The sequence below is a fragment of the Notothenia rossii genome (genome assembly GCF_949606895.1).
Source record: "Notothenia rossii genome assembly, chromosome: 3".
NCBI classification, from domain to species: domain Eukaryota; kingdom Metazoa; phylum Chordata; class Actinopteri; order Perciformes; family Nototheniidae; genus Notothenia; species Notothenia rossii.
In genome coordinates this window covers 66,606,027-66,630,616 of record NC_136901.1, presented here as the reverse complement: position 1 = coordinate 66,630,616, position 24,590 = coordinate 66,606,027, and the positions used below count along the sequence as shown (strand labels likewise).

The following is a 24,590-nucleotide window of genomic DNA, read 5'->3' as shown; positions in this document are numbered from 1 at the left end:
GTCAGAGCACCACACACGCATGTTATCCTCTCGCTTTCCGGAGACTTCTGACTTCACGGTAAGTTTAGCATTTGGGGAGTTATGGGGAGTTATGGTTACTTAACTTTAGGAATCCATCTATCTGATATCCCTCCCTCTACCTCTCCCACCCTGGCTTCTCCCCTGCTGGCTGGGAGGTCAGGCAGAGCATGTGAGGGCCTTTTCCCTCCCAATTAGTCTGCCTCCTAATGAGGCCCAACCATCGCTTCTCCCACTTACATCCCATTCCTCCGTACCTCCATACCTCCACCTCTCCCTCCCTCCCTGTACCCTTCTTCTCCCCCACCACCATCAGCCCTGAGACCTAAACCGGGGTCGTTCTCTCCCCCCCACTCTGCCTCCTTCTTTGCTCCCACACCACTACCACCCCACTGGGTATAATTATCACGCAGCCGGCTTATAAAAACCCTGGCTCGCTAACCAGGAACCACAATGCACACACACACACACACACACACACACACACACACACACACACACACACACACACACACACACACACACACACACACACACACACACACACACACACACACACACACACACACACACACACACACACACACACACACACACACACACACACACACACACACACACACACACACACACACACACACACACACACAGGTAAAAACAGTGTGTGAGCCTTCATCCCTCCCATATCATATTCCTGTGCTGATCCTTCTTGTTTTGTGGAGCTGTCAGGGAGCTGAGACATGAACAGCTGAGTCTTCCTGCTGCGGTCTCTGATTTGATCCGCACATCCTGGACTTGTTGTCACTGGGCACAGTCACGTGTTCGGATCCCCCCCCCCTCCCCCCCCCCCCGAAAGAGATCAGGGGTCACACTTCCTGTTTCCTGTCTCTGCTAGGTCATCAGAGGGTCTCCCTGTGAGGGTCAGAGACCTCCTCTGTTCCTCCTCTGCCTTTTGTTTGAGGCAGCGGTGCTCTGGGGGGCACAGAGGAGTTGAGGCTCCTCTCTGGACCTGTCGAAGTGTTAGCGCTCGCTGACTTTATCATTCCCTCACATGCTCCCATCTTTTCATCTTTCTAGAAACTCATACCTTGACAGTATGGGGTGGTTCCTCTGATCCTACATTGCTATGTTCCATCACTCTCTAGCTATTTCTTTAAGCTACATGCTATGCTAACCAGAATAGCTTATTGTAGCTCCACAGCCCACTGAACCACTCCACCTTTTATTATATTAAACGTTTACCCAACCTCATGTCTGTTGGCTCCTGCTAGGTGTGATCATGGGACACACAGCCACAGTCTGCTAATGTCGAAAACGGTAGGGTCTCTTAGCAACACATGACTCTGGGAACCACGGCGATAACGTGTAAAGCAGACGAGAAGCAGACAAAAAGAGATTGTCTGAGAGGCGTAATCTGATTTAGCAACCAGTGGCCTGTGCAGGAACGGGATGTTTTAAACTATTAAACCCCATGCAGACAATCGGGCACATTCACAGACATAAGTCAAGATTTTCATTTGGTTAGCTTCAAATAAGATTGAAAATTGTTGTCATACCAGATATATTTAAGCGGGACTTAACCCTGTGTGTGCAGGCCATGCCTTGAACTGAGGACGTCTGGAAAAACAAGGAATGGTTTATTCTTACAAAAGATGAACTGGCAAACATTTTTGTAATCTTCTATCTTAAGTATATGTCAAAGGTTTTAGAGTTTTTATTAGCTTTTCAAAGATGGTCCACCAGAAGTCCTTGCCAACAAAGTAGAAATATTCATCCAGGTTTCGGTCCAAACTAGAGAGATCTGGAAATAGCCTTATAGGCTTAGTCAGTAAGGTGGAGTGGACAAACGCCCAGTTTAACACTCGACTGGAGAGCTCTTTCTTCCCTCTCTCACTGTTTTCTGTTCCAACTGGAATTAACATCAGGAAATTAATCTTGTCTGCATTAACTGTCTGAGGCTGTGCTCCCGTTGCGTGACATACTCGACCGTGGGGAGATAGAGGAAGAGAAATAAAGTAACAGAGAGAAGAATGGAAGAGCATAGGTCTCCCTTTTTACTTTTCGGATTCAATCAAAGTTGAGTAATGAGGGTGGGTGGGACTGTGTCGTCCTGTCAGCGTGCTAAGGAGCTTTCCATGACTCACCGTGTGGAAAGAGCCTCCTGTCCTTCCTCCGTCTATCCGCCGTTCTCCCACGGTGTCCCTCATTCATTCTCCTGCGTCTCCTGTCCAAACAGCATGTCTGCTAACTTGATACATGCACAGCAGTTCAGTATACATGTGGGGATTAGGTGAAAGGAAAGTCCATTTCCTTCATTCATCACGAAAAAGAATCGTCTGTGTTGAAAAGGCATGTGTTGGATATGTCTAACACAGTGACCTGGGGAACGGCTCTTACACTGATTCAAAAATATACAGTCTGCTGTACAGTTTTTGGCTTTAATGGAGCTTTCAGATAAATATCAGAACATTAAAGCCACAGGGTAAAATGCAGCAGTTCATTAAGTATATTTATAGTATGCTGTCACATGATAAAAGACGACTTCTCTAACTTTAGAACTGGATTCTCTGTTACCTTAAAAAATTAAAGGATAACTTCAGTTTATTACAGTTCAGGTCTTATTTTCTTAATTTTGGCCACATATTTTATTGGGCATGATAAGATTGTAGTCACCAAGCTGAAAACAGCTGCTTTCCACAAGAACTATGAGAGCGGTGAAAGTGAACTAGAGAAGTAAAGGTAAGGGTAATAAAAGCAAAATCAAATAGCTGAATGAAATACCAGTATTTATGCACAACTTCAATTTGTGCTCTAAAAAACAGCAAACACCAAAGATTTGGCAGAACATTTATTTGTTGGTTTTGGTGGAGAACTGTGAATCCTTAAAAGCCAAATGTGGAAAAATGCAATTAGAAACAGGCAATAAGTTATATAAAGAAAGCATGTAACTTCAAAGTCCTCTGAAGCATCTGCTCTGCTGAAGAGGCAAAAAATGGCGGCAGATTTAAATATTCTACTCTTCACTCCACAAGGATTGGATGCAACCTTACATATTAATACATTAAACAAACTGAATAAAAGTATCTTCACATTGAGTTTTCTACATTGTTTTTCAACCGCTTTTTCAATCTTGGGGCGCCTTTTTCTTCTGCAATGGTATTATGGTTTTTGACTGGAGTATTGCTCCACCTCCTGCTTATCACAATGAAACAACTCTAAATAATACTCCTAACTGCATTTTTTTTAATTGCTCAGTTTCTCAGAACACTAAACACAATTCACAAAACCCCACACCCAAAGTGCAAAACACCTCATTTCTCCTGCTAAATGAAGAACTGCACTCAAAACTACATAAACACTTACCAAATGTAAACTTTTGAACCAAATATAACACACTTAATTCATAATACTAGATGGTTTGACCACCCAACTACACACTGCTGAGCATAATCTAAAGCACTTTCATCTGTTATGGGCTATGCTCTGTACATAGAGGTCTCTGCAGAGAAAGATTGCTTGAGTATACAGAAATACAGTAAATGAAGAAATACAAATGAGTTGTTGAAAAAAATCATATTTTCAAAAATAACATTGTGCAACATGCATCTCAGCATATAGTTACTATGCTTCAGATCACTCTAAGTGTGATGCATTGTTTGCCAAAACCCAGTTTGTAACTGATGCTTCCTGTGCCTCATTGGAAATCCTTAGCCTTCCACCTGCACCTCTTTGTTTCTCAGTCCTTCAGATAAACAACAAAGATATAGTGGTTGGTCAGTGTCTGTGTTGCAAGTTTACCAGAGTACAATGTGCAGGATGTTTGTACAGTTATAGTATGCAACATGCCAACAATTCAATTACAGTAATGAAGTAAATACGTTTCACACAACAGACATAAGCACTGATATATCATGAATTATGCAGAGCTCAGCTAAAAACTGTTAACTAACCTGTTATCAAGTCTAAGTGTCCGGATTACAGAGGCGACAGTAAATCGGCTTAGATTAGGCTGAATCCTCTTTTCAGCCTCTCTCATCGTCAAACCATGGTTGATAACATTTCATTTACAGTAATAGAGAGTATTCTTCTTTGTCCACATCCTCTCCCTTCAGCTCTACCTCTACCTCTCATTCTTCCTCCTCTCACTCTCACCCCACCTCTTCCTCCTCCTCTCACTCTCGGCCCAGCTCTTCCTCTTCCTCTTCCTCTTGCTCTTGCTTCCATGTTGGCTTCCATTGTTGCTGTAAGAAAGTACTCACAGTTGGGTCTTTTTATAGTGCTAACATCCTGATTGATGAACCAACAATTATGCTACCAGGTGTTTGGTCAGGTGGAACGTGTTTCTTGATCATTGGTCCATGTGTGAGGCCTTTTGAATATCAGTGTTTTAAACCAGCTAACATGTGACTTTATGTCAGATTCCTGTGTCTTACGTGGAGAAACGTGTGCAGTGGTTTGCAAAAAGTGCCATGTTGATTTGCAAATTGTGTGAAAAGCTGAAAACGTGTTTAGAGTTTTGGAGATTTGAGCCGATGTTTTGCTTTTTGAGTATCAGTTAAAATAATTGTGCTTTATGTATAATTTTAGTGTGTTAGCAATCGAAAAAAACTGTAAACTTGTAGTACATTTTGAATGGGAACCTTGCAAGTAAAAGTTCTGATAACTTCCTGTGGGGTTGTCACTGAATATGAACCATATTACACTCAACATCATGCGTATCACATTACACTTGGACCAGTTTTTCATATGTAAAATGTGTATAAAAAGACAGAATACTGTATGATTAAAATCCCAAAACGTCTTGTCAGTTTTCATCACTATTATACAAAAAAAACAGTGTGTGGTGATCAGCGCCGAGCAATTGTAGAAACCATCAACGTTTGAGGGTGGCTTTCTCTCTGAACATATTGCAAGAAGTGCTCTGTTTGGGTTCCTAAGCCTGTAGTTGTGTAGATTAGATTTGTAGACAAGATGTGTTGAGGCATTGATAGAAAGATTCACAGCAGCAGATTCTGTCTGGGCCGAGTCATGGGCGTCTTGTCCAGACAAGTCCTGTGCTCGAGTGGAGGACATAACACAGGGTCTGATCCCAATCACACACACTGACAAGAAGACCCTTTTGTCTTCTGTCTTCATTACTCATCCTCTCCCTCTTCCCAACATCACTCATTCACTTCAGCAGTTATGACGTTAATACTACATTATTTGTCTTTGTCCTTTTTCATGTGATTTTTAGGTCAAACTTAAACCAGGATCTTGGTTACAGCTCCTCTTAAAGACCACAGCTGATGGTCAAGGAGCGCAGGTTGATTTCTATCGGCGCGGGTCAACCAGTGGCCGGGCCCGGGTGCAGCTGTTGTGTGGAACAGTGACCCTGTGTGGAGTTCATGTCATGTGTGGGAGGCAGTGACAGACTTGCGGTTTATGTGTCTCTGTCTGGGCTGGCCTGCATTGAGCAATTGGCCACATGTTTGGGCTTTGTACGCAGCTTTTCAGCCTGTGTTTCCTTAGTGTGACTTGCGCTTTTGTGTTCAAGGGATGTGAACTCTGTGTCCTGCGGGATGTCTATTGCCGTCCTGATTACATGTTCTTTATGTCTGAAGTGACTGAACCCGATGCAACTCTGAAAAACAGAACAGAACAGAAGAGAGAAGGGAAGAGCAAGAGCGCCCGATTTCCTCTCCTAATGCGAAACATACTGCATATTTCTCCCCAAAAATGTGTCTTTTATTTGTTTCCTCCCTGCTTCCTTTTGCTTGGGTTTAGTTTTTTTTTTAATTGCAGAAGATTCCAGCCCGAAGCAACTTGAGGTTTCTCCCTCTTGTGGTAAATCTGGAGGCTCTTGCCGGATCACACTGCGGCTCAGCCATGCCAAAAGCGCAGCATCACTTTCGACACAAACATACATCCCACCCCTCCCCGCCACCGCAGCCGTGGCAGAGGCAGTCAGTCGGTGGGCAGAAGCCACAGCGCTGTGCCACAGAGGCACAGCGCCCCCCCATGTGAAGCAGTGCACGGCTTGCTGCTTTGGCACATCGAGACCACGACTATGATTACACAGCCAAGTTCTTCCCCAAAAACGTTTTTTTGTGTTATTTTTCATCTGCTGATCATCTGCTGTTATTTATAACTTGTGTGTTCTTGATCCTACTTCCTTCACATGTGCGTCTGGAACTGGATTGTGTATCCAAAATGTAAAACTCTCAGATCCTGTTGTGTTTTTTGGATCTAGCCCTGGCAGTGTTGATCTGTTGGTCGGTCATTGCATTTAGCTTCAGACTGAAATATCTCAGCAGCTATCACATGGATTGCCATGAAATTGGGTACAGCCATTTGTGTTTCCCTCAGAATAGATTACATACACTTTGGCTATCCAGAGACTTTTGTAGCTCCATCATCAGGTCATCATTTGAATTCGTCCAATGATTTCCATCATAACCAAATATCTCAAATTAAACCACTTTTACCAAAGACACTTGTTGGGTTTGCTAAAATGCTAACTTAAGATGCTAAGCACTGTAAAACATTAAACCTACTAAACACAAGCATGTTAGCATTGGCATTGTGCGCATGTTAGCATGCTGATTTCAGCCTCACAGAGGTGCTAGCATGGATGTAGAGTTGTGTTTTCCAACATCAGTATACAGTGAGTCCGAGCACAGCATGTCTGTTTATGTGTTAAAGGGAGTCGCTGTGTTTGCTGGTAGGTAGTGACTTACACATGGCAGTGTTCACACACCGAGCTCTAAACAGGGACGCGACAGTTGCTCTGTGTTTTCCCCCTTACTCCTCATACCTTTTTTTAGGTTTTGTTCTAAAATACCCTGAACCACATCTTTCTTTCCCTGCTTTACAAGTGTTTGTGTGCCCTTTTAATTGGTTTGCAAGGCGCCCCTCCCCTTACCAAAGTCCAACTGAGTTGCCAGGATACAGACCACCAGAAGGAATTTCAAGACCTCAGTAAATCTATGAAGGACTCCGGCAAACGCAGGCAAACATGGTTCTTTCTGTAACAAAACAGGCGAGTACATTAAACCACCATTCATCCCGTGGAGGGTTTGTACATGGGACGTGTTTTAATGCGACACCTGAGGCCTCCGCTCTGTCAACTGGTGGCGCTTTGCTCTGCGGCCTCAAACAGAAGTAAAAATGTTCCTACGGATCAACCGTCCTGTCTGAGTCTTACTGTTTGTCCATCCCTCGTTCTAAGTGTCCTGCCTTTTAGAAAATGTTGTGGTCATCGATCGTGCGTGTATGGCCTCAATGTTGAGAAATGAATGGAGGTTTGTTGCATGGCAGCCATGCTGGGAACAAGGTGATGTTTGTTTTCTCTCCAAACTTTGGAGTTTATGTCACTTCGACCGGGTCGACTGGTTTGTTTATGCGGGCGAGGGACACAGGGTTGTTTATCTGTTTGAAGTGACGTAATTCTGTGATTAACTCTGTTTCGTTTTCATACCTCCGCTCTCCGTCTCGCACAAACACACAGGCAGACGTTGCAGCTGACTTGAGACGAGGCCCATGTGAAGTCAATTTTCTCCCGTAGCCAGCCAAAACAAGTAAAAACAACAACAAAAAATGCATGCTGACTTATGCAGATAGGAAGGAAATCAATAAAAAAAACAACGGAGGAGGGAGGGCGGTTAGATGAAAGGAAGCTTGGAGGGCAGGCGGGTGGAATTTAGCACATCTGTTACCTTGGCAGGGCTCTCAATCATGTGCGATGTTGTGGAGCCTGAAAGATGGTCAGAGAGCGGCCATGTAGGTTGTCTCCGAGCTGGCTCACGTGTTTCTCACCCGTGGATACAAGACAGAATCCTTTTTTTCTGGTATGCAACAAGAAGTATGCGAAAGTTGTGTTTTAAGTTCCCTTTTCTTCAGAGTTGTAGTAATTGGGCTTATAACGTTTTTCTTCTTCCACTCCTTTTACATTTGGTCAAAAGGAATTCAGAGATTTTTTTATGATATTGCTTTACAGCTCTTGGACATTTCTTTATTATTTATGAGTTGATTAGTTTACCGCAGTTCTCAATAAACACTTCTGGTTTGTTTTGCACAAACAAATTATGAGCTTCTGTAATCCACGTGGGAAAAATATCTGAGTTGAACAACATCTGCTTTTACAGCCCGAGGCCAAAGTGGAATAAGATTTAGTTGCTAATAATTTCTGATTTGTTTGTTTAAGAGCTTGACTTGCATGTTGTCTTAGCCCTCTTTATAATAATATCAGAGTTTCATCTGTGGGTTGATTTACATTTTTGCCTTTTGTATTTGCCTTGTTTGCTTCTATATTGGCAAGGTCTTACTTGAGAAAGATGTTTCTAATTTAACCTAGTCAAGAGAATAAAATAAATCGGAATATTACAAAAATGTACATTTTTTATTTTTTACATCATAACACATTCACAAGACCAGGGAAACATTAACGAGGCCCTATTGTGCTTTTTGGGGGGTTTTCCCTTCCCTGTAGTGTGTTGTATATGCATGTAAATGGTCTGCAAAATCCCTGTGTTCCATCCAGAGGGAGTTTCTCTCCCACACACTCCCCCCTTGCCTGAAAAGCCTTAATTGGGCACCTTTGTTCACCTCTGTAACAGTGACATCACTATGTAACACTCACGCTTGTATTAGCTAGTGCTCCAACACACATGTACGTGATAGGCTAAGGGGCGGGACTTCTCTAAGTGTTTGACAAATCACAACAGACCCAATCAGAGCAGACTGGGCTCTGGTTTCAGACAGAGGGTGAAAAGAGGTGCTGCAGCACAGGCAGTATGAGAAAAATAAAGACTTTTTGAACATTAAAGCCAGTCTAATTGATAGAATAGAATGAACCTGAAAATGAGCAGAAAGTGCCGCTTTAAGTAAATGTGGGTAGATAGGAACAAACATTTTTGAATTATTTCTCTAGAAATCAGAAATAAAAATTATTCTGCAGCATTTTTTAACATCTTTTTTTAAGGGAGTTTTGTGATTCAAGAACAGCAGACCCATCTCAAACGAGATTAAAAAATAAAGAGCTTTAAACTAAGTCAATGTGTAGCAGCCAATGTTGTTTAATCATGGGTTGGGTCGGATCTTTTAATACTTCCAGGTCTAGATGTGACCTGGGCACAATACTGTTTGCCAGTAACAACACAATTGCACCAGTCTGCTTGGCCCACTAGGTTATTTTCCTACCAGTAAATTACATGGAGAGACAGCCACAAACCTTTGAATGAATCACGTTTGGACAGAAATAACAAAACTGGCACCGATAACAAAACTGTTTTCCTGCCTGGTGATATAATTAGCGTTTGTCAAATACCAACGCTTTCAGATCTCACCGAGATTTTGTCAGGAATTCCCCTCATGCTGTTCTAACCACACGGTACATGCTCGGTTCAAGAGACACCCCTTATTTATTTTAATGGCATTGTTAAACCATTAATGCACCGGCACATTCCGGCCACAGAATGATTCATGAAGTTTGTGAGGGCGGGGTGCTTTTTAACCTCATTACCTTTAAACCTCTTCCTGTTTGTCCCACAGCTGCTGCGGCTGGTGACGGTATCCGAGAAGCGCTGGAGAGCCCGGTCGCGGGTTAGTGGAGGGGACGGGTGGAACGACGAGGGGGAAGAGGGATTCGAGAGCGGTGACTGTGACGATGAAGACGAGTGCACCGGGGTGTCAGGCCTGGGGCCGCCTCCGAGACGCAAGCGGTTACGCATCTTTGCAGGTTAGAGCCAAACTGTGTCTGAAAATGGACTTTAACTGCAACTTTAGTGCTTTCAAATGAGCTGCTGCATCCACATAAATAACCTTAAATTGCATTTATGAGACTGTGCTTAAATCTTGGGCCCAAGCTATTAAGTTATTACGCCTGCTAACCAAATTGGAGCTATTTATTTTGAAAACCTGTAAGTGCATGAGTAGCTGCAGTGAGACAGAGAGAGTGGGCACAGCAGAGAGGTGTTTACACGACTACTGTACATGTTGACACCCCTGCGACACTATGCGGCACAAGACGTGAGACTTCCTCAGGTAGCCGCCTCACTTCGACCTCCTGACCTCCCCGCCGTCAATCCCCTGGAAACGTCAGACGCGTTCTCCCAAAGCCAAACAAAGAACAAATGAAGCTACAAAGCGTAGAGAGAAGAGAAACCAAACAGAAGAAGAGGGAGAAAACAGCTAAGGGAGCAGGAACAAGGGGGTTTCGATACACCGACACAAAGCCGGCGCAGCTGAGCAAACACGGCAGAGGGAGTAGTCCTCATGTCTGGGATGTTGTGGCAGAGATTTGGGTTTGCCGGGCAGAGAGCGAGAGCAGGAACCCGGGGGTTAACGCAGGAATCCTGCAGAGGCCATCGCTTCCAGCAGGCCGGGCCGTGAGATTCTGATGCCCTCTCTTACACGCTCCTGTTAGCCTGACTCGTTGCTCTGATACAGAGTTATTACACTGTCTTAAGGCTGACACAGCGAAATTAAAGCACCCTTTAAAGTCCATCTTTAGTGTGTGTGTGAGGCCAATATCTTCCTGTTTGTATACTTGAGCCAGTAATGTTTGCAGACCTTGGAGAGTCCCCCGCTGATTGGCAGATACACAGATAGCCGCTGATAGCCTGTGATGACCCAGAAAAACGCTGACCTAGCACGGCCGCTCAGCCCATTTTGGTCAAACAGGGGACCAGGGGGGTTCAAAGGTCAACCCGCAGAGCATGAGGCCTAATGGGCCGCCTGTCTGTGCTCTGCTGCTCCGAGATGGACGAGGCAGATCTGGTTTCACAAAGCCTGGAGTGGAGCGACACACATACACACAAGAGGCATGGGGGGGTAAAGTGACAGGAGCCACAACAACAAGGTGCAGACAGGACAGAAGCAGACAGAACCCCCCCCTACACACACACTGCCATGCTGTCCACCTGCCGAGCGCACAGAGGATGTTTCCTAAACTTGTGTAATGATTGATCTGTCCTCGCTCATTCTCCACACAGATTTCATAACCTCTTGATCACAAATGCTGCTCAACCACAACACACACACACACACACACACACACACACACACACACACACACACACACACACACACACACACACACACACACACACACACACACACACACACACACACTTCCCATCATGACCAATCAAACCCCAAGCTGCACATTCCCCAGAGCATTCCAGGCCATGGGAGCTATTCCAGGACAGGGGCCACCCCCGCCTCACCCATACACCACCCTCACCCAGACTTACTGACAGGCACTGGACTGATCTCACTCACTGACCTCTCTGCTGTAAGTTCATTTAATTGGTCAATCCAATCAAGTCACATGAATAAGATATAAAACAAGTTGATACGCTTTAATTACCAAATAATTAATAATAAATACCAAAGGCTGCAGCTGTTTAATTGAATTGGTGGGATATCTGTAGTCTTCCCTCACACCAGCTATAATAAATTACAACCTCACAGATGTGATAGGGGAAAATAAACACTGTTAAGACATGGTCAGGTGATTTCATTATTGGTTGTTAGTTTCTTATATATGTGCATTGTTAAAGGAATAATTCACCCACAAAATTATTATTTGTATTTCTTGCAATACAAACAAAAAAATGAGAAAATTCTTGATGAATTGAAGTAAATGGGGGCTGCGCTTAACAACAACGAGACCACATCAAAACATCCGTTTACAACTCTCACAAGACCCCTTCCTCTCCTAACTGTGACAGTCCAGATGCCTGCTTTAGCCAGAAAGAAAAGTGTGTTTTAAATAGTGAGGGTTAGCGAAAATCCTTGCATTTCGTCGGAGGGACGCAATGAGCTGACTGACAATATGAGAAAGATTTTCTGTTTTCACAGTGTCAACTATCATGTATTTCATATGGTAACGCTTAGGTGACAGTAACGCAAGTAGTAAAGACTCAAACAGTCACCTGAGTCCGTAATGTTATCTGCTTTTAGCATCAACATTCCCCTGAATTAGACAAGGGATTTTTAAATGTTTTCAAAAGTCACATAGGTCCACTTTTTACTCCGCCTTTGGATGTATTATAGCACACATCTTCTGGAGAGTACATTTGTTGTTTTAATTAAAGAGGCCATATTATGCAAATGTTCATGTTGTGCCTTTACTGTGACATGTTTACAAGCTTTAATGTTAAAAAAAATCATATTTTTCTGCAGCGCCAGTGCCAAATCTGCTCTGATTGGTTAGCTGGCTGGCTCTGTTGTGATTGATCAAACCCTTAGAGATGCCCGCCCATTGGCCTATAACAGTAACCACCAACTGGCGGCCCGCGGGCCACATCCGGCCCGCCAGACATTCTCATCCGGCCCGCACGACGTGGGTGAATGTGGCGTTGACGGAGTGGTTACTGCGTTCGGCCCCCACCCATTTTTTTTTTTACAACGTCTCGTGAGTAAGGTGCAGTACCGGAATCCAACAAATAGACAGCAGCTGCGGGACAGTAGACTGCGTACTACGAAACCTTCCCTGCCTTGAAGAAGAAGTGATTCTTCGTTGTGAAGAGTCTGGTTAATGCGCTCCGCACCACGTCCCGCTGCGACAGAGTCCAACAGAGAGGCAGGCGCTGCGGGATAGTAGCCTAGAAGCAGGGCTGGGTTGTAACCATAGGTTGTAACGGAATACATGTAACGGCGTTACGTAATCAGAATACAAAAATCAAGTAGGCTAACTGTATTCAGCTGGCGTTACATTTGAAAAACAAGTAATCTGATTACAGTCACTGTCGTAAACCTGAAGTGAATATATTTTTGGAATACTAATTGGAATTATTGGTGGAAAAGTTTCCTCACAAAATGTAATATTCATTACCAGCAGAACTGTGTGCACACTGCACAGCGCTGCGGCATGTCTGAGCCAGAGATAGATGCAGCGTGTCTGTCAGGCCCCGCCCCCGCACGCAGATGAGAGAGATCTCTTTTAAAATATATTGAAAGTTAGAAACGGAGATGGTTGGATAAAATGTGCAAGATAACGTTTATGTAGCATTTATTTATTGTCGAAATGATGACATTTCATAACGGGATCAAATAAATGGCCTGCTGCTGCTGAATGCATGGGGCAAGTGACTGGAAAAAGTTTTAAAAGTTATTACATCGTTTCAGATAATAATAAGAAGAAGAAGAAGAAGAAGAAGAAGAAGAAGAAGAAGAAGAATGATAATTCATTCTATTTAGGGGCGCCTTTCAAAGCAACCAAGGGCACCTTACAATTCATAACATATTCCAAGGAAAGGTTTTAAGACAGTACAAAGAATGCAGTCCGGGTGATGTTTTTTATGTGGGGTGCAGATGAGAGAGCAGTCCAGAATGACACCAAGATGTTGTGTTTGTGCTCTTGATAAGCCATTAAAACAGTAAAACAAGTGTCTCCTGTCTCCACTCTACAATCCAAAATTGTGTCAGCAATACACATACAGCAATGTGTGTGTATGGCATTATTTGGGTGTGTGTGTAGTTTTTATTTTCTTATCCTGTATTCTGTAATACCGCGTTGACCATTTCACACTCATGATGAGGGCTCACCTGTTTCTGTGCTTTCATGCACACCTGTTCTCAGCAGGAAACAAAGAACCTCCATACAATCTGCTCAAAGCCTCACTTCACTTTCCACTGTCACTTCAAATTTGTTCGGAAATATTCTCAGAATACTCAATAATTTGCTATGTAAAGTGTGAAGGTAAAAACATGCCAGTGACTTTAATTTGCTTCCACAGTTCCAGCTCTTGAAGTTTTATAAGATAAGTGGCTACACAGAGAAATAAATCATTCAATGTTTCTCACGGTAATGTTCCGTGACTCGAAACAAAACCATTCAGATTGAGAAAACGTGGGAATAATCCGCAAAAATGTTTTTTATTGCAGGAGTTGACCACTCAGTTGTAAACCACTTACAAAGAGGGCTATTTAGGAGTCCAACGCTAACTGCTAGACTAAATAAGTTGAAATGGGTTTTTCATGCAGTTTGGAAACATTCAGCAGTCTGAAAGCCAACCGTTGGTGGGCTCTGCCACGGCCCAGCAGCGCAGAGCTGAGCCTTGTGTGTTTTCTTGCTGAGCTGGAGGGAGCGGGGCCCTCCGCTGTGAGCTGCACCTCGCCATGCTCAGCAGGAGCCGCCTGAATAGGCCTCTTGTTATATTCCTGCACTCAGACATTCGGTCACTGTAAGCATCCCGAAGGAAGGCTGTACTTTCTGAAGCCTCCTGAGCATTTTATCAGCGCCGGAGGTAAGCAAAATACAAAGTGGAAATATTCCTGTAATGTGAAACACGCGGCTTACGGTGAGAGCCTCGGCCGGGCTCACCTTTCAGGTCTGCTACAAATGTTGTGGCTTGAACAAAGGAGCGAGTAAAAATAAAGAAGAAGGTGATGAAAGAATGTGGGGAAAGAACAGAAAGAGACAAAAACACCTTTGATAAGCTTAAAGCTTGATACACTGGGAAACCTAAACATTCTTTACTCTCTATGTGGGTCCAATTGACAGCCGTACGTGCATGCCAATACGAAGAGCTGGTATGTTAATTAACTGCAGCTGTGACCCCCTGACCCCCGGCAACTGATAGGTGAGTCAAACGGCGCCGGTCCTCTGCAGTAGTGTTTGCCACATGTCTTCATCAAAAAAGCCATAATCCAGACACTGTTGACATTAGCCCTGGCCGCTCTGGGTGCATCCACCATGTAAACTATTCCCTCCTCCTTTAAGCTCCATATAGTTTCATAAAGCTGATTATTTGAGCTACCGCACTCATGAATTTGCCTCGTGTTTTGGAGCTGTCCACATGTGGTTGCTAAGTAGGGCTAGCGTGAGACCGAAGGAAACAGGCCATGCAGATGTGTGAAGAGGAGTGCAGGTGTTTGGGTAAAGGAGGAATCTGGGTGCCCACATGGCCTGAGTCCCCTGTGGTTTTCAACAGCACGCAGGACCGGGTGATACATAGCCACAAAAGCATGCAGACTTAACCAATGTATCACTGTTTGAGGTCTACCTCAATCAGGACTAAATAATGCGTATATCCACCTAGCGATCCTGATTCACTCCGAAATGGGTTGAGTTCCTCTGTTGCCCATGCTATAACTACCTCCAAGTTTCATGGAACTCGAAAAAGTAGTTTTACCTGTTGACAAACAGAACCAGAATATTAACTTATTCCTCGTGGACTTAATAAATGGGACAGTGTTTTGGAAGCTACCAATAACGTCACACTGAAAAACATGAACTAAAGCAAAACTAACCTAGGGAAGAAATATTTTTTGCATAACTACAACTACTATTTTGTAAAAGAAACACTGAAATGGAAAATATGCATGTGATACGAACCAGCAACACTCAACTATGTTTATTTCAAAACATCGTTTTGAAAAAAAACATATTTTTAAGACATGGGGTTGCTTAAAAAAAAGCAAAAAAAAACTCTTGCTTTTTTCAATCCATACCACAAAAAAGTCTTAAATGTTCACCTTTTTTTATGGCCCTATTATGCTTTAGGGGGCTTTCTCTTTCCTGCAGTTTGTTATATAGGTTTTTGTGTATGTAAATGGTCTGCAAAGACTAAAACCCTGCTTAAAACGTCTCCATTGGACTAATTTTTCTAATTTCAGAATCATAATGACATCACTACCTTAAACTGCCTCTTATATTGGTTAGCACTCCAACACATTGTACGAGAAAGGCTAAGGGGCGGGACAGTTCAAGAGGCTGACAGGTCACAACACCGCCCGCCACCTAACCAATCAGAGCAGACTGGGCTCTGGTTTCAGACAGAGGGTGAAAAGAGGTGCTCTAGCACAGGCAGTATGAGAAAAATAAAGACCTTTTTTTCAACATTAAAGAATGTAAACATGTCACAGTAGAGGCAAAACATACAAATATGAACTTGCAAATTAGCATAATAGGGCCCCTTTAAAAGATGAACATCCATTGGTCTAAACAATTGGCATACCTTTTGTAAGAGCAGAATAAAATCTGTTTAATCACAGTAGAGCAATGATAACATTTCTTTGTATGGCCTTAAATTGTTGGCAGCTTCAGCAGTTAACTACACAAAACAAAATAGCAAAAAGGTCATTTAACTACTTGACTCACTATGCAAATTTGAATGTAGCCGTACAATTAGAAAGCTATGCAAAAGGAAGTAAATCTCCTACTCAACACTGAAAAGTGAACATGATTGAGTCCATTTTTGTTATGTTCACCACTGGGTTAGTACAGCCCCCACAGAGATGCCAGCATTTTTGTAGACTTTCAGTTTTGTTATTTTATGCCAGTGGAAATTACTAACCATAAGCAAAACGTATAAATCAAACTCTTTTAAATGCCTCCAACAATGAAAGGCTTTGGCAATGACAATAACATTCAGACTTTACCAAGTATGTTTTTGCACCAGTGGAACAGCATAATTATGATTTATTTATTTTCCAGAGAAAAGAAGGAGATAAAGATAAAACGAGCAGATGTTCTTGCTCAGCTGAAGGCGATCTGCCGCCTTCCTGCAAATCTAAATCCCTCAATCCATAAAGAGATTTTCTCATCCTTGGCTGACAAAATGTTCATTCTTTAGCCAACAGAAATCTGTTTATTCTTTACACGTTGAACGATGAACTTAAAGTAATGACTTCTTTCCAGAGCGCATATATAATATTTCTGGAGAGGTCTTAAAATTGATTAAAACGTAAAAACCGTGGGGTAGAGGAGGTGTTGAAAGGTTGACGGGTGGTGTTTGTGCAGAGCCTGATAATCTGTAACACACATACGTGTTCTGACCGAGTGTTCTCTACTTCCTTCCCTGCTTGAGCTTATAAACAACCTCTGTAAATTCAGCCAATCCTCCTCCTTCCCCACCTCCTCCACGCCCCTCACAAAAATAATGAAGCTTGCCACCATCTGTGTAAACAGGCTTGGCTAGTAAGAGCTGCAGTCTCTCACTCTCGTTCTTCCCTGAACCAGCCACAAGGCCCTGTGTGTCCCTAGTTATGGGCCTGGGAGTGGTGGCAGCGGAGGGGAAGATGGGCGAGGAGAGGGTGAAAAAGGGAGGAGAGGAACACAGGGATGAAGTTACCCTCTTATTGGGCCCTTGTTGGTCTTCTGCCATGGCGCTTTCTCAAATCAATCCAGGGATAAAACCCTTAAGATTAGCCAGAAGGCAGGAAGAAGAGCCCTGGTTTTAATTTCTGTGGATACAAGCGCACAGAGCCGACTCATCGTCTACACGAGGGGGGCGTTTTATTCATTTTGTAGGCCTGTGCATTTCTGTGTTTGTGTGTGCCTCTTGGAAAAGCGTTTGTTTGCTCAAGAGCTTTATTTACATTCACAGGCAATTTTTGGACTCACTAAATTGATTGCAGGCCTGTTCCTGGGTCATGTCCATCAGCTCAGCCACAGTCCACAAACACACTGCACACAGCGGGACCATTCTCGAGGTCCGTTTCTCCGCCGCTCTCCGCCACAGTGACACACAGCAGCCATTTTGTGGGAATGTCTTTAAAAGCCCTGGTTGAGGGTTTGGGTGGTTTGCATTCTACGTGTTAACCCTCTACTTTCACCTGCGGCTCCTAAATTCTCCCTGAATCCATCATGTTCTCCCCTTGGCCGGCTCCCTCTATGTTGGTCCAGCCCATTCTGGAAATTAACACAACGACACAGCGAACTTTGCAGGAGTCCTGCTGAGAGACTGTGAGGAAAACCACAGGCCGACCACTAAAAAGGGCTCAGATAGACAGTGAAAGTGCTCAACAGGAGCTCTCCATGTGTAGAGCCAAATTGTCACTCCTGGCCTTCAGTCCGCCTCGCCTTGACAGGAATGTAGGGGAGAATTCTGCGTGTTTCTCGGCAGGGGCATTTGCATAACAAACACACGTCTCGATATGCCAGCCACATTTCCTGCACCGGACCGACTGCTCTCTAGGAGGAGAATGGAAACAGATATGTGTGGGATGTCAGCTTCCCTCATTATTACAAGATAAAGATAGCATCCGAAGAATGCGTTCCTCAGAGGCTCCCTGACCAGGACGTCCTCCAAACTGGAACGCTGACTCACAGGTCATCAGCTCGGCTCCGTGCACAGCCACTCCTGGCTCTCTGCGTCCGAGTCCCGCTTTATCTGCCCCTCTCTCACACTGATAAGAAACACCATTGTTCCATCTCTCCAGAAACACCCCTAACCGTCGATCCCTGACAATCTCTTGACCCTCCGTCAGCACCGACCTCAGAGCTGCCGGAGGTTACAGGCCTTCTCTGTACGCAGCGGCGCTCCCCACCCTTAACAAGCCCCTCAGCACAGAATCAACTCTTTGTACGTTTGATTTGTTATGGTTTTTACCCCTCTCGCCCGCTCAAACACTTTCCACCCTTGCAGAGCCGAGAAGTTCAGTCAGATTTATGTCTCTGTTTCCAGCTTTTATTCCCCTTCGAGCTCCTTCTCCTACTGCAATCATATTAGCTGTAACTGGAAGTAGGGAATATAAATACTTTGGAGTAAATCTAATCTGGATGGCCCAGGGAGAGGCCAACGGGTGCAGCACGCTGGTCATCCCCTCACTGACACCACCTCCCTTCGCTCAACATGTTAATTAATAGGTGTTGACTTGCGTTTGTCCCACAAAGCCACAATTTGGAAAGCGTCTGAGAGAGTTGGTTTCCCCCTTTTGACAGCCGGGTTATTCATTTATTGTCAGAGCGGACCCACAAATTCCGAGTTTGGAGTCTCCCTGCTTTTGACTTTTCTTCCTCTCAATCCAAAGTTCTTATACTGTTTCCTGTTTGGCCAGACTTCCTCTAGTCTCCTAACTCCTTTTAAAAACGTCTTATGTCACATATCCTTTGAGACTTGTTAGAACTCTATTAAGTCCTCCTTAGCATCATGTCAGCATCTTACTCTTTTGCCCTCTGTGTGGGAGGGTCTCTCGGCCTGGAATAACAGTGAGTGTTGTGGAGGTTGGGAGGCCAGAGCAGCACATAGAGCGCTGCTGTAGCAAAGGCCCGGGGCAGGGCCTCCTCTGGGCGTCCCGTTTGTCTTGGCCCGACATTCCCAGCCTCTCCGAGCGCCCCTGTGGTCGGCCTGTGGGTGTGGAGGCAGACGGCCACATTCCCGCCAGCCCATGGACAGAAGCATCCTGCACCGCTCCCTCTGTTCCTTCACGGCTCTTAAGCAGCAATGTCCTTGGACAAATAGCCCTGGCCGAGTCACAGAAGTTACTCAATGCAACAAACAAACCAATAATCTCAGGTCAGCTCTGTATCTGTTCCCCTCTTTTAGATAAGTCCCGATAAATCAATCCAGCCCTTCCTATCATATTTGTACAGAACCGTTGTCTTCTTTGTAAGTGCCGCTCCTCACAAAAGATTGCACACAAATCAGCCCTTCCATTTCCGAATTTGCTGAGTTTAATATTTAAGGGAATGGTTTGAGAAGATGAGACGAGCGATAACATATTTGCTTTACCTCAGAAACCATAATATATTTTAAGCTGACAAACCTTTAAAACCTAGATCAAATTTGACCAGCTTAGGTGTGTTATGCGCACACATCGTCTGCCAATGTAGCGGCAATCTAAACCATCTCTCGCGTTTCATAAGAAGCACCTGTGTTTGGAGACTTAACATTCCACATACTTATCTGACCAAAAAAAGGCCTTTGTGCATAGCACACATGTACTGAATAAAGTGTACTGGACCATGAAGGAACACACTCGCCAGCGGGGTTAGAATAATGTGTCAACTGGCTACTGATGTGCACCTCCCCATGGAAGTAATTCAGCTGCGTTTCAGGAACATGTTTACTAAAAAATACTAGACAGCACAAATAAAGCCTTTCCTGCATGTTTCTGTATCATGTAATCATCACCTGTAGTCGCAGTGTGCTAGAAAATGTAGCTTTACACTCACTGTTGCAATTTTACTACATAGTTGGCTTGTTGTGACGACTGTAAACGACAAGCCTCAGGCACCGAGCACTGCTGGAAACAAAACTCCAGACTCTGTCCCCCCCTCTCCCTCTTTCCCCCGTTCCCTCTGCACCAACACACACATATATATTTATACATGCACACACACACTCCAGCCACTGTTTGACCTGTTAGAGGGATCCAAACAAACATCCGCTCCCCATGAAAACCACAGACTGGATTTATTTGTCTGTTCTCCTGAGGAATGGTCCCTAAAGAAAACATAAAGTCTGAATTAGCACTAGGACAAAATCCTCTATCAACACATAGGTCATTTTATATCTCAATATTTATATAATTCTTGACATGGAATTATTTCTGGTTATAAAACAAATGAATAGTTAATGTGAAATAACTACATTCACCCCTGTGGGAATTTAATACTTGACAAAAAAGAGGATTTTCTCATTTATTTAAGTAATGTGCTGCAAAAAAAACAGTTTCAAGGGAAATTATCATGAGAAAAAATAAATATTTAAAATGTAACACTGACATTTTTTTCATGCATGTCCCCAAAAACATAATCAGATTAAGAAAATATTGTTTCAACTCCGTTTGATCACAATTTGAAGAAATGTTAGTTATTATGGGCGGGAGCGGCAGTAGCTCTGTCTGTAGGGAGTGTACAATATTTGTACCTATGTGTATAACGTTAAACTGCATGTAATGTAATTACAGAGTAATGAATTTCCCCTTGGGAATAATAAAAGTATGTCTTCTTCTAATGTTAATCGACATAATTGTGTATCACCAGATCTCGATATATGGTCTCATCACAATGCAATTCCATTGAAATGCTAAAAATTATTACCGTAATTTTCCGGACTATAAGGCGCACCTGAATATAAGCCGCAGCAGCTAAATGGAATGATGTGTACATATATAAGCCGCACTGGACTATAAACCGCAGGTGTTTTAATGTTTAATTACCATATGTAAGGGTTCGTGCACAGAGGGGATTGTCGGGAAAGAGATGGCTGTTTGAGGGAGCTCCCATTTTATTAACATTTCAACAAACCAGTTGCATATTTGCATAACGTATTCAAGTGTTACCATTTAGTGCAATAGTAGCTACAGAACATGTACTGTGCTGTGTAAACTGTACTGTATCACATAGCGTTTCAGACACACAAACTTTTCAACTTTCAAACTTAAACGGTGCGCTCCCAGCGCACGTACCGATAGTGATCTACAGCAGTGGTTTTCAACCAGTGGTACGGGGACAAACTGTCTCGCTCTCGTAATGTCTGTCTGTCTTGCTCTCGTTCTGTCTCTCGTACCACTCTCGGTTCCACTTTTACATTTGCGCGATACCTGTCTCACTCTTTTCCGGCCTCCAGCTTTTCCTGCTGGAGCCCGCCGCTTAAAGGTGGGGGGCGCGGACCGGCCATAGAGCCCATAGAGTTAAAGGTGGTGGACTGTAACCTGTAAAATACATAGATTTAGGAGGTCCCCTAGTGGCCGTTAGCTGTAAAAATTCATAGATCAGCCGCACCGTTATATAAGCCGCAGGGTCGAAAAAGGCGCGGCTTATAGTCCGAAAATTACGGTATATAAAATGATCGCCCAGACAGGGTCCAATGACTTGCTTGTAACTGACCTACCTGCTGATTCTGAGAGCAGCGCTTCAGTGTAACAAGTCAGTGTGTGGACTGTTGACCTCTCCCCTGGGTCGTAACTGGAGCTCATAAGGCCACAACAAAACTAGCAGGGGTACGCTAGCAAGGTGGCCTCCTTTGAGGTGTCTCAAAATGGAAGGGCCTAATAGACGGGAGGCAGGAGGAGGACTCGGCTCCGCTGAAAGCCACAAGGGCCCTCATTGGTCACATTAATCACATTCGGGATTGTGGCTCTATTTCTGGCCAGGAGTTATCCATCTATGTGGCTAATCGTGTCCACTGTCCTGGCTCCTCCCTTAAAAAAGCCGAAAAGGGGAGAAGAAAGAGAGGCTACTTCTGTCTGTCTGTTTTCCCCTCTTTCACTCTCACTCCGTCTATACTTTGCTACACAGGCACAGGTGTTCATCACTAATGACACCGGGATAATATTATTCCCAGGCCTGTGTAGGAGTGTAGGGGATCTAAGTTTGCATACTGTTCAGTCCCTGTTGGGCTGTTTTTAAAGCCTGCAGAACAAGGCCCCTCTGTGGTGCTGCTCATGTCCAAGAAGTGTTTAAACTAGCAAGAGAGACTCTTTTCTCCCCCCCGCCCCTGGTTTGAAGGATTTTTTTCACAGCCTTAGACTTTTTCTTTTCTCCCCTTCACATTATTGCTGCTGTAAAGCACACCAACACAATGCTCCACCACTTAGACTCCAGCTTTTTTCAGAAACACACACAGGGTCGGGCGCACACCCCCCACTCAATCATCCGCACACAAACACACAAATGCAGACGCGCATGTCCCCCCACCCGCCCTCTCTCTTATACACAGTGTATATAAAAGCTGTATCGAATTGCACCTTGAGCTTAATTGGCTCGGCAGTACAATGCGCTGCTGTCGACAGTGACAAATCGTTCTTTCAGAGCCCAGAAGAATGTCTGCCCACTGCCATGTCAGAAGACACAGGACAGGAAAAAAAGTTAATTGTCCGCTGGCCGCCGTTCAAATGATGTCGTAACGGCAAAGAAATTCACAGGAGATGCCTTTTTGGAGGCTTTATTTATTTGCCTCCTTCCTCTGTTTAAAGATGGCAGCGTTGGGGCCTTGGGCTCCAGGGACTCAGGAGGAAGGGCCCCTGCTCTCTGTGTTTCTACTCAACGAGAGCAGGCCAAAGCCCCGGCTTAGTGGGACTCCTGGCTGCTCCCTCTGATCACACAGTCTCAGATCAGCCACTTCCTCTCACTGGATCACTCCCACCGAGGGAGAGCCGTACACAGATCAGATGAGACGGCTAATTCAATTTGGAGCTGTCTGTTATTTTAGGAACTCAGATGTGACAGTGTGCAGGAGAAAGTGAGTATGTGTGCGCACAGCCACCAGGAGTTATGTCAGAAATGTGTGAGTGTATGTCTGTGTGCCCTGCATCTGGCTGGACAGGGGACAGCTCAACTCATAGTTGGCGTTCCTGCCCTCAGAGCTGCGTTATTACTGATATAATAACACACACACACACACACACACACACACACACACACACACACACACACACACACACACACACACACACACACACACACACACACACACACACACACACACACACACACACACACACACAGAGAGAGAGAGGAAAAACTCTGCTCAGCGTCAGCAGCAGGACAGATGCAGAGCAGCAGGTGACCATCAAGTCACTGCAGATCACAGAACAGATGAAAAAGAAGGGAGGAGAGCAGTGAAATACAGAAGCCACTGAGGAGTAAAGCATGACTTTTTCAACTGTTCTTGCTAACCAAGTCTTTTTTATGGCCCTCTGCCTCGTATCTACATAGTTATAAAACACTGACACCTGGGCGTTTCCCACTCAACCCCCCAGTCTGCTGATAACTGCCTCATTTCAGCCAATGAGTTAAGTACCCGGCTTGAGGGTTTCTTTACTGTAGTTATGGAGGTAGAAGTGAAAGTAAAGGCCCTGACACACCAAGCAGTCACCAGAGAACTCGCCGAATCCGACGCCGACTGTTGCGTCGGCGTGTTCTCCTGCGTCTTGGCCATGTGTCGCACTGGAACACACCGCAAAGACTTCAGCCGAGCACGTACGAACTGCGCATGCGAGTGGCAATAACTCTCCTTACCAGCAAGCGGCGGTAGTGTGTATTCGTCATTCAAAAGAGGCAACAACCGGAAGACAGAGAAGAAAAACAGACTACGTTATTTAAACAAACAACAAATAGCGTGTGCGTTCCATTTTCACTCTCGTCCATCGAAAACATGTTTTGTGCGGTACTGGAGCTATCAGCCATTGGAGTGTTGCTTGTGGAAGACATTCTCAAGCAACCGTTTCTTCTCTCACTGATTCGCTAGCTGAACAGCCAATCAGAGTGATTTCTTTGTCCGACTGCCTGTGGCCGACGCACGGCCGATTCAACATGTTGAATCCAAGCCCCCAGGAAGTGCGCCGGACTCTGATGAGAATATTCGTTGTGGCCAAACGGCGGTACTAAACTTTCTTTAGGTTGCTGGGCCCGGAAACACTTTTTCCCATTGACTAACATTGGGAAAGAGTGGTCTGTAAATTGTTGGATTTTTTTTTTTTAACTAAATAAACTACCCAGTATGAACGTTTGTATAGCCCTTATTAAAAACATTCGGTCCTCAAGTTGTAAAATGTGCTAATAACGTTATTCTGAGAGTTATTTTTCTCTGCATTATGAATGCGCATCTAACCCACGGGACCGCGCTGCCCGGCACCTTCATGTTACGTGTTCTGACTGTAACAGTTTGGAGAATTTAGCAGCCTGGTATATTACACAGTTTTAGCAATATATATTAGGGCCAGGACTTTAACGCGTTAATTAAGATTAATTAATTAAACAAAAATTAACGCGTTAAAAATTTTTACGCATTTTAATCGCACTTATTTTTGCACCGCGGAACGTTTCTCACTGGATGAATTTCAGGGGTACCGATTATACTGGAGCACCAACTAACGTTCATGACTTCAGACAACAACAAACCACAGTTAAC

General features: G+C 44.3%; 1 protein-coding gene across 3 annotated transcripts in view; it reads left to right on the top strand.

Annotated features, from left to right (window-relative positions):
- gpc3 (glypican 3) overlaps positions 1 to 24,590 on the top strand; it is a 172,764-nt gene that overhangs the window by 133,530 nt on the left and 14,644 nt on the right. For all 3 annotated transcript variants that reach the window (XM_079670943.1, XM_079670944.1, XM_079670945.1), the window contains exon 7: positions 9,550 to 9,736. In XM_079670943.1, coding sequence (XP_079527069.1) covers positions 9,550 to 9,736 — 187 coding nt within the window. The remainder of the gene's footprint in view (positions 1 to 9,549; positions 9,737 to 24,590) is intronic.